Source organism: Phalangium opilio, unplaced genomic scaffold (assembly GCF_054372755.1).
Source record: "Phalangium opilio isolate 3A_F unplaced genomic scaffold, DU_Popi_V2 ptg000663l_1, whole genome shotgun sequence".
NCBI classification, from domain to species: domain Eukaryota; kingdom Metazoa; phylum Arthropoda; class Arachnida; order Opiliones; family Phalangiidae; genus Phalangium; species Phalangium opilio.
Genome location: NW_028324247.1, coordinates 276618 through 287312, shown reverse-complemented (window position 1 = coordinate 287312; position 10695 = coordinate 276618). Strand labels below are relative to the sequence as shown.

The 10695-nt window shown below is 38.1% G+C and overlaps 1 protein-coding gene across 1 annotated transcript; it reads left to right on the top strand.

Annotated features, from left to right (window-relative positions):
* Positions 1-4304: 4304 nt before the first annotated feature.
* Positions 4305-10540, top strand: LOC149588139 (uncharacterized). The gene is made up of 5 exons (XM_089863171.1): positions 4305-5123; positions 7747-7845; positions 7910-8016; positions 8593-8691; positions 8797-10540. Exons 1-5 carry the CDS (start codon positions 5081-5083, stop codon positions 8911-8913), a joined length of 465 nt encoding a protein of 154 aa, XP_089719297.1. The 5' UTR covers positions 4305-5080; the 3' UTR covers positions 8914-10540.
* The last annotated feature ends 155 nt before the right edge of the window (positions 10541-10695 follow it).

Genomic DNA, 10695 nt, shown 5'->3' with positions numbered 1-10695 from the left:
CCCGCCGGAGTCTAGGTCTTAGTTTTCTTCATGAAATCACTCAACCAAGGATTATTGTATATACAGATGTAGTATAGCTTAAGTAATATATAAACAGCCATTTCAAATAACAATATTAAAAAAATCTTTGGAATATCAAAATGAAACAGAGCTTTAAAGCTACAAAAGTACTAAATACATCATAATTACGAAAAATACTTCCACATATTCACTTTATATTATGGAAAAAGGGAATATTAAGGTTCTGTATGATTTCTTAACACATCAACACAAGGCTAACTGCTAACACGACGCACTAGTGTAACAATGGACGGACACACACAGACAAAAACATAGACTGCTTTTTAACTCTTTCCGTAATAATTTTGAGTTGAGAAACAAGATTATCTTTAATATTTAAATAAATATAATTATTTTTAATTATTTTAATCTTCAATAATTAACATTAATAATAGTTAAATCGTTTAAAATAAAGTTATACCTATTATCTTCTCAAACTTTGCTAATATTGACGTTTACAGTGAAGGGTACCCCTCTTCCCGCTTTCTTCAAATTTTGGGGTATATATACGATTCGTTTCCATTATAATAGCAAGGAAAAAGCGCAATTGCGAAAACCTTCGGTGGTCGATCCCACCTTAGGGAGGCTAGACGTTTCTCGTAACCCTAGCTGATCGCCGCGTATATCCTAAAACCAAACGATGATAATGGAGTAGAAGCCCATGAGACAGATTGGTGTCTATGTGGAATAGACGGAAGACCAGTAGATGGTGGTGTTTAGAAGCCAGAATGTACAGATTGGTGTCCAAGTGGGATGGACAAAGACCAGAAGATGGTGGTGATTAGAAGCCAGTATGGACAGACTGGTGTCCAAGTGGAATGGACGAAGACCAGAAGATGGTGGTGATTAGAAGCCGGTATGTACAGACTGGTGTCCATGTGGAATGGACGAAGATCAAAAGATGATGGTGATTAGAAGCCGGTAAGTACAGACTGGTGTCCGTGTGGAATGGACAAAGACCAGAAGATGGTGGTGTGAGAACTCAAGTAGGGGAGCCATTTCCGTGACTGTGAAAGCAGTTCGGAAATGGCGAACACGTTTGCTCCGATTTGTAAACTGCGAACGCGGTCACGTGGGGTCTGACAGACAGACAGACAGACAGACAGACAGACACACACACACACACACACAGACACGGTCAGTGCATTACCTCTCCGTGACGTCATCGTCACTCGGAGAGGTAAAAATCACCGATAGTCTCCAACTTTCTGATATCTGGCGGCTGCTTAATCCGTCGGCTAAACAATTTACCTGGGAATCCTCAACTAAAAAGAGCAGATTAGACCGTTTCTACTTGCCACAGAACCAAGAGATCTCCGCCTCGTCTTCAGAAATTTACACCATTGGAAATTCAACAACGGTAATCTCCGACCACAAGCTCGTTGTCTCTACGATACACTTCGGCACCAATACTCCCCGGGGCCCGGGTATTTGGCGTCTTAATGACGCTATCCTGGACGAGGCGACAATCAAGAAGTTCTCACCAACAATCAAAGATCTCGCCAAAGAAGTTAACTCATTAGAAAAATGGGACCAATTCAAAGACCACGTCAAAACCATCCTACGGAATGAAGGCAAGGAGAGGGCAAAAGCCAAGAGGAGGGAGGCAAGCTTTCTGCGCTGGAGTCTTCAAAAGCTGTATAGAGCACAGCAAAAGACGATCGAGGCCATCTCTTTGGAAGAGGAGCTACGCAATAGCTTACACGATTTCTGCACGACTACATTCAGAGAGAAGATGTAGAGAAACTTGGCAAGCGACCTAACCAATGAAGAGACCTTCACTTCTGGATTTTATTGCCGAGCCAAAAACAGCCTATGAAGACCAGTTATAACAGAAGTCCTAACTCCCTCAGGATTATCTACCGACCAAGAAATTATAGCCTCGGCTTTCAATGATTACTACGCAGCGCTCTACCAAAGGGGACCCGTACAAGATCTAGCCAATAGCACCACTTTGCCACAAGTGACTGTTCTAGACGCAGAATCTCTTGCAGCGGAGTTTACGTTGGAAGAGGTTACTCAGTCACTAAAGTCGATGAAAAAAAGAAAGTCCCCTGGCCCTGATGGGCTAACATCGGCCTTTTACTCTTCGTTTTGGGAAGTCCTTGGCCCGGTGGTAACATCTCTATTCAACGAAATCCGCGAGTCCGTTTCTACGCCGACGTCTATGAGAAAAGGAATCGTTACCCTCATTTGTAAAGACGATACGAAGAAAGCGGAAGTGTATTCATGGAGACCAATAACCCTTTTGGACTTTGACCGTAAGCTCTACGCTAAAGTTCTAGAAATGTGGCTTACTAAAGTTACCAACGCGCTCATCGGCAAAGATCAATCATGTGGTGTCAAGGGCCGCGTACCGATGAGGAACCTTCTCTTCCTTCGTGACGCAATCACCCAGGCAGTCGAAAAGAAGAATCCCGGCTATTTGCTGTCAAAGCCGCCCTGCTTGAAGTTGACAAGTACTGTGCAGCCTCAGGGAGTATAATTAACACGACCAAATTAATAAATAAATTCATGATCTAAACTAATGCTGATCGGCGAAAACCATGACGTTTGCCTGGGTCCGAACCCACTACTAATTCCAACGAAAGGCCCGATAAAGATTCTGGGAATCCTTTTCAATAACCATGGAGTTCACAAGTCTAACGTGGAGCGATTTGCAAGCAATTTTCGGGAGGCTTTCTTGCCGTGGGATGACATTGGATTGTCCTTCAGGGGAAGGGTCCAGTTGGTCAACCAAGTGGCTGTACCAAGGCTTACGTATCCGGCTCCACTGGTGCATTTCCCCGATGATATCCTGAGCACTCTACAAGGAATGGTTTTCAAATTCATTTGGAGTGACAAACAAGAACTCATCTCGAGAGACACGCTCTACCTTCCCACGCCTAAAGGTGGTCTCGGAGTGCCTAATCTGAAAGCAGTTATTCGATCCTTAGGACTGTCCAGAGTCCTAACCTCCATAAGGGATAAAGATCACGCAGCGTTTGAAACAATCGAGTACCACATGTCCACAGCTTTCAAAACCATATTCCACCAGGAATGGAACCTCCAGCGACCTCATCTGTCCACAACCCACGCAAACTACATCGATGTTAAGAACACAGCAATCCAAGTTCAGAAAACTATCCTTAAACCTGACGAGTTCCTCAAGGCCTCACTACAGAAACTAAGGCGAACATTGGATAAGAAGGATCGGCCACGCGTGGTGGCTCTCCTGCCGCACTTGAACTGGACCCAAATTTTCAACCGTGCCTCTCTTGGTTACCTTGAGGGCTCTCGAAGAGACTTTCAATTCAAGGTGATACATGATGTAGTGCCGACACGTGACACCCTCTTCACCAGAAACATGTCTACTACTAGAAAATGCCCTTTCTGCCCATCAAACGAATAACTTATACACTTACTGTACCAATGTCTCAACGCCGTCCTTTGTTGGAACAAAGTCAAATGTTTCTTGAAATGCCGCTTTATCTCCTCTGCGGCAGCCTTGTACCACTCACCACTTCCAGTACCACCGGAGCTTAACTATGTCACCAACATCGTTTTTACGGAGACAAAATTTCAACTATGGAAGGCAAGAAATGCCGCAATTTTCGACAAGAAGATCCTCAACGCTAAAATCATCAGCGACCGTATCCGGATTAGGATCACTCACCGAGCAAGTGCCGATCTTCTTCGCCAGGATAGACAACGATTCAACACCCTTTGGTGCAACCCCACACTACCCCTAGCACAAGTTCAGGGAAACAATGTAGTATAACTTTCTAGGGCCATATACCCCCTTCTTTAGATTAAGCTTTTTTTACAATGTCGCCTTTTGATTTTTGATTTATTATCCATTTTATTATTATTAAATAACAATCTTTAGATCAGGTTTTACAAATTTAAATCTAGCTTTTTCGACTCTGGGCTCTGCGTGTAATTTAAATTAATGTAAACGCATCCCAATGTAAACTGAATTTTTGACCTACTTAATAAACTATTTAAATATCTAGTATTACCCATAATAGGCTTAGTGAAACAAAGAGTAAATAATTGAGGCCTGAGGTGAAGTAAACTTTGGGTTTTGATTTTCGTGTCTGTAATAGAGTGCTGTCAGAAGCGCCGGTGTGACGTCACCCATGCTGTTTTCCCATAAAGAAAAAACGGTAACTGTCATGGCCTCCCATTGCTAAAGGCAGACTCGTGACGTTTAACCTAGGATCTGACGTCACAACTGACAGCACTCTATGAAGAGACATCAACGGTTCAGAGTGAGCCGAACGTTAAGTAAACTCTAAAATAATCAGGTTAAGATTTTATAATAGAAGAAAATATCATGGTGGCAATTAGATTAGTAGGGCTAAGCTACAGAGTTTTTATTCTATTTATGGTGCGCATTGACTATCAGTGCGTCTAGCTACAATTTAGCTTTGGTATTATTTAACGTTAACACTCATGTTGGCAAACTAAGAATTTTGTCGAGGTGAGACGAGACGATAGTGTTTACACTGCAAACCAGTTGTGAATGTAGCTATCAGAATATAGGGTAAACAGCTGAAGCGTAGACTTCATTTCCTGTTCTTTTTGCCATTGACTGATTTCCATGTGTCCAAGATTTATCCTTATTGGATGTAAAATGTCGTCTGCTTTACTGTATATTCGCTATGCTTGGAATACTGCTTCAATATTTCGTAAATTTTTACTTCAAAAAAGAGAAATAATTCCATATCTAGGTAAATAACTTTGTAGTAGTAGACCTCTTGACTCGGAGAGGTAATATTTTGGTTTTCCCAACTTGTTATAACACAAAACTGGCTGAACTGAACTGATTCAATTTGAACTACAAGAGGGGCCAAGTACCCATAATTCCTTTAGAACTTTCTGTTTTCAAAAACATTTTGTGCTTTGTGAGTGGTGAAAAGAGTCGACAGTCTACGGCTCTACGCGATGGATTTAATCATTAGATCAAAAATAAGTTAACTTAGTTTTGTGATAATCGACCAGCCAGTGTGAACTGCTTGTATACTTTCCCGTTAAAATGTTTCCAAAAGCCAAAGTCAAACGGTTTAATGAGAATATCGGTAATGTAACTCTTTGAACCATATCTCTTTGTTTGTATTTATTTATAATGTTATAATTTAAGTTTAAAAGTTTTATTTGTCGTTTTCTGTGTATCTGTCCCGGTAGCCACACTTTACAGGCCTAGGCCTTCTGTGGTTGCCTGTAACGTCTGTTATTAAATAAAGTATTATTTTTAGTTTGTTGTAGCCCATGCATAGACTTGAAAATGTCTTAACCTTTGTGTGTGATTGATAATTTTAATTAGTTTCTAGAAAAGCCAACTATTACAAATTTTGCCTTCAATCTAGATTGAGGGCACTGAATTTAAATTAAATTTCTCTATTTCTAATATTTTAAAATCTGTATAATGGGCCCATCATTGTCAAAAGCTCTCCAGTTTCTGCAATTACCTTTATTTGACTAAGGGGGCTGTAAGACTGAAATCTGACCCCCTTTATGTGTGGCAACATTTAAGGTAATTTGTTTAAAAAGAAGCAAGGCAAGTCCATGTTCTGGTCTTACCCCTACAGGGAAGCTCTAGCTTTGACATCTTCCGAAGCTTTTAGTCTACCTGCAACGCATTCAAAATCTAAATGTGTTCATTTGTAATCTTAGTAATAGATTTAGGCATTTTTTAATATTTTAAATATGAAGAAGCTCTGCTATAAAACATTCTACTAGGTTATTTACCTTGTGCCAAGAGGCACCAGTAGAGGCAGTGTAAATTTCCAAGCCAATGGGTTAATTAGCTCTGAATTTAAAAAGTGCCACTGTCAGAGAGAAAACACATAAAGCAAATACAAAATACAAATGAAATCATTGTCTCAATCAAATATCCTAGGCTTATACTCCCTTTTAAAAGTCAGCTAAGACAACACCACATCATTTGCCGTTGCCTTTTGGCGCGAAGAAAAATAGCCTAATATGGCTAGTACTATCTCGGGGTACTACTTACAATGGGGAGGAACTACTTGTGGTGTTGTCTTAGCTGACATTTTAAAAGGGAGTATAAGCCTAGGATATTTGATTGAGACAATGATTTCATTCGTATTTTGTATTGCTTTATGTGTTTTCTCTCTGACAGTGGCACTTTTTAAATTCAGAGCTAATTAAGCCATTGGCTTGGAAATTTATATAAACATCTAATCAAATTGTTATTTGGCCAAATGGTAGTATTCCCCCTCCACGGATTTTTAAAAGTTTGTACTCATTTCTGATGGTAAATGAGGTGGGGAACACGATACCTTCAAAATTTTTCCCCGCAAAAAAAAAGGTAGCACATATTACCTATGGTTGTTTTTATATTTGATATTTGGGGCGCATACACTTGTTTAGATTATGTTTGGGATATTTTAGGTTAGGTTAGGTGTTAGGTTCAGTTTCTATTAGATTTGTCCTTTTCCAAAATATTGCAATTTTCATATAGTATATTGGCATATTTTAAAAATCCGTGGAGGGGGAATACTACTATTTTACCTGTTATTTAAATTATAAAGTGGACAGTTTAAAATGACATCAGCACTAGAGAATTATTGATAAATGTAATTGGCTTGACCCAAAACTTTGAAACAATCATCATATACCACTTTGAGTTGAAAATTATTGATAGTGGTTTGTTTTTTCTCAACCTTAAACTAGAGTGTCTATAGACAGAGTAGCGTAAATAGGCCAAATAAAACTTTAAAGTCCTTTGTTTTTTCTGGGGAGGGGGGGGGGGACGGAAACGAATCATGTTTCCGTTTATTGGCGATAGATGGCGCTGTTTTAAACGCTTTATGTCCGCATAGAACCAGTTTCGGAACTAAGTTGAAAACACTAATACAGGGTTGCCACGGGTCAGGGAAAACCTGTAAAAGTCAGGGAATTTAGAACTGGGCCAAAAAATCACTGAATTTGATTTTAGTGGGTAAAATTTCGAAACGCTAAAACAGGGTTGCCACGGGTCAGGGAAAACCTGAAAGAGTCAGGGAATTCAAAAATGGGCCCAAAAGGTCAGGGAAGTCAGGGAATTTAAAATATTTCAGCAAAGTCAGGGAATTGATTTTTGTGGGTAACATTTCTGTGGATAAGTCTTTATTGAAAGAGTAATGAAAGTTTCTCCTCGTCCTCTCTTAAAGGGGCTGGCCGGAGCTGTTGGGGTGAAGGGGGAGTCAAACCGTTGGTTAGCATATTGCTTACCCGCCCACCGCGACGGTGGCGCCATTTCTTATGGCCAAAGAGCTGGGTGTTTTCCCCCTGAACTAAGGGCGGACTTCACCCCAACAGCGCCGGTTAGCCCCTTTAACACAGAAAACTCTAGAGCAATCCTTAAAAATGCTGTCTAGAATTGTTTTTATAAAGTAAATGCTCTCTAAAAAATCTCTTAGACTGTTTTTTATAGTTAAAACGTTTCTTATTCATTTGGTGCAACAAATACATTGGAAAACTTAATGTAGAGAGTTTATTTAATTATAAGCACTTAAAACGTGCTGTAAACATTCACACTTTCGGCCTAAAAGGTCAGGGAAAACCTGGAAAAGTCAGGGAATTTGGTTCTGAAAATTCCGTGGCAACACTGTGTATACGAAATACTTAAAATAAAACACAGAAATCATTTGTCAATTACGGTCGGGATACTTCATTCATTTGTCAATTTTAAAACAGGGTGTGCGCCAGCTGTTGGATCGTACGACCCTGAACTATTTCTCAAAGTTCCAACCGTTGTTTTTGAGAAAAGTGAACGGTTTAAAAGCGTTCAAAATGGTAGTGAATTTCAATCATTTGCCTTTTAATGTAATGTAATGTAATATAATATTAATTTCTGAAGAACCTGAAGTTTCAAGTACAACTCCTTCGCGATCTGCTCCACGAAGTCGTGGCTCAAAAAATTCTTCCGTGTCCTCAATTTCCAAATCGCCAAGGAAAAAAATCAAGGTTTGTTGCGTTGTATTCAAGAACCCATATAAGACCTGAAATAGGCCTAGCTTATACTTTTGCACTAGTTGTATTGTTTATATTATTGCAATAATGTAGTTGCAATACTAAATGGGAAAACCAAAGATAATAAATGGCAATGCAGCCCTATTATATCTTTGAACATTCCCAGGTCTTATGGATTCTTGTTTTATTGTATAATGACGTTATATATAACCCTTATCACCTAAATTAGTTCTTGTGATTTATTTTAAAACCGTGAAATATTGCTTGTCATAAGCCTTTTATCACCTGCAATATTTTACCTTATAGAAAAGGTCATTCGTTATTTAATATGAAATTTAGAAAATTAAAAAAATACCAAAAATTGTAGAAAAAATCTCTTTAAAGGTAAATTAAAACGCAGTTTTCTAATTAATTAGGTTAAATTATTTTTTACACTGCCTAAAATTAAGTTTAGTAATATAATAAACTAAATAAAATACGCTATAATAATACTTAAATACGTCATTAACGGGAATGTTGCACGATTGCTGTTAAATGTTTGTTTTTTTGGAATGAATTTTTTGAATGTAGAAACACAGTTCTGCGAATGGCTCAATACCTTCAGTTAGTGAAGAAAATATCTATATGGCGGCTGAAACAATTGAAACTAGCATATCTGTTCGATCATTGGTACGTTGTTAATCACCCGCATAAACCGATTCATTCATTCATTATCCATTTGTTTTTAATTGGTCGTTAAGCCTATTTCTTAATTGTAAATACTAATCTTTGTAGAAAACGAGTTTCAACAAGTCAAACGAAGAAGTTGAGACTTACGTAAGTGCCCCCGTTGAGGAGGTCAAGCCATCGGCGGACAGAGCTCAAGTTACACGCAAATTTTCACAGGTTTGACCGCGTTTATGTCCAGAGTTTTATATAACGTATTTTATTATTTAATCCATGTTGAGTTAATATTTTTGGCAAATACCCTATACTTACTATAATTCTCTGTAGTTTTTAGTTTTTTGGCTGTTGGTGGCTATTGATGGTGGAAGCTTTAGTTTTATTTTGAAATAACGCTTTATTACCCAACGTTCTTGAGTTCAAAGGTCGATATCAAAGAATAAGTTCTTATTTAAAGTTCAATCATAATAATGAAAATTTTAGAACTTGATATCGAATTTATGATTGCGAGAAAACTGTACGACTCTGCCGAGCGCTGCAGACTTAATGTTGGTAATTTTACAATCTAAGATCGTTGAAGTATACTTTGTAACTTTGTAGAAGCTCTAATATTTGCGGTTTGAATGATACTTCGAACTTTCTTAGATTGTAAAGTCATATTGTAATCTGATTGTGGTTGAAATATCCACCGAAACATGGGTGAGATATTTACACCATTTTTAGCTTGCAAATTAACCTAGTTTAGGGAAATTAATGTTGTTCATTAAAATCTCAGGATTGATTGGATATAAGCTCATTAAAAATTGGTAAAAAGAACAATCAAAACATTTAAATGTACGAAAATATATGGGAATATACGAAAATATATGATAATATATGGGAATATACGAAAATATATGATAATATATGGGAATATACGAAAATATATGATAATATATGGAAATATACGAAAATATATGATAATACAGGGTGTATCTGAAATGGACGTAGGAGCGAAAGTATTTGGGTTCCTGGGGCCAATATAAGGCGAAACTGTGGTATGACATTTTGTCGTACGCCAACCCATTTGGAAGTTACTTGAACCTCACACTTGCTAGTTTGCATAAATCACAGCATGTTGACTTCGTCTAAAACAGTAGGAAATACGTTCAAGATAGGATGATTATTGCAAATTAGTGGTTGCCAGCTAAAACAAAAAAGCCTCAAAGCCATAGAGTCAATTTTTAAGGAAGAGAAAGTTGTACAGTTGGAGACTCATAACGAACATCATTGTAAAACAACATGTTTACAATGATGTTCGTTAGTTTGTTGAAACAACTGACCGATACTAACGGGAAACTAACAGCGATAACTAGCGGAAACTAATAAGGAACACCGACATTTTGCTTCATTCTTCAAACAATCGAACGGTTGCAAAAGCGTTCATTTTGGTTTGTGTACAAGACTACATATCCGGCGACGTCTCGTTTCCATTAAATTAGCAAATTATTTTTTACATGCTTTAAAGCATTTGAACCGTTAAAAGAACCTTTTTTACCGTTTTTATTGGCAATTTTCATAGAATAATTCTAAGGAATAAGAATGTACATTTCCTTATGGGTACATTACATTGCATCTCGCATTGCACGTAGGTCCCCTGTCGTTCTCAACGCTGGCAGATTGCTACCAGTTAGTAAACGTCATTAGTCTAAAGTTTTCGCATATCACGATACTTCAATCATATGTCTTACAGTTTCTTGTTCAAGCATCCGTATTTAATTTGTTACGGGTGAAGTTTCGGGTGAGGCCCCAAGAAAACCGCCATTACTCCCTCACTTTAATTTTTTAGAGAAAGGAATGTTCCCTTTTTTGGTCTCTTTGAACCGTAACAAATTTTATTTCATTTTGAACATTTAGGTTTCTTCATTATTTGTTGATTTTTATAAGGATTAAATTTTACCAATTATGCATTTTACTGCTCAGTTTTAACAGGCGTTGCCCAACATCCCATCCCAAACATTCGCCCACTAA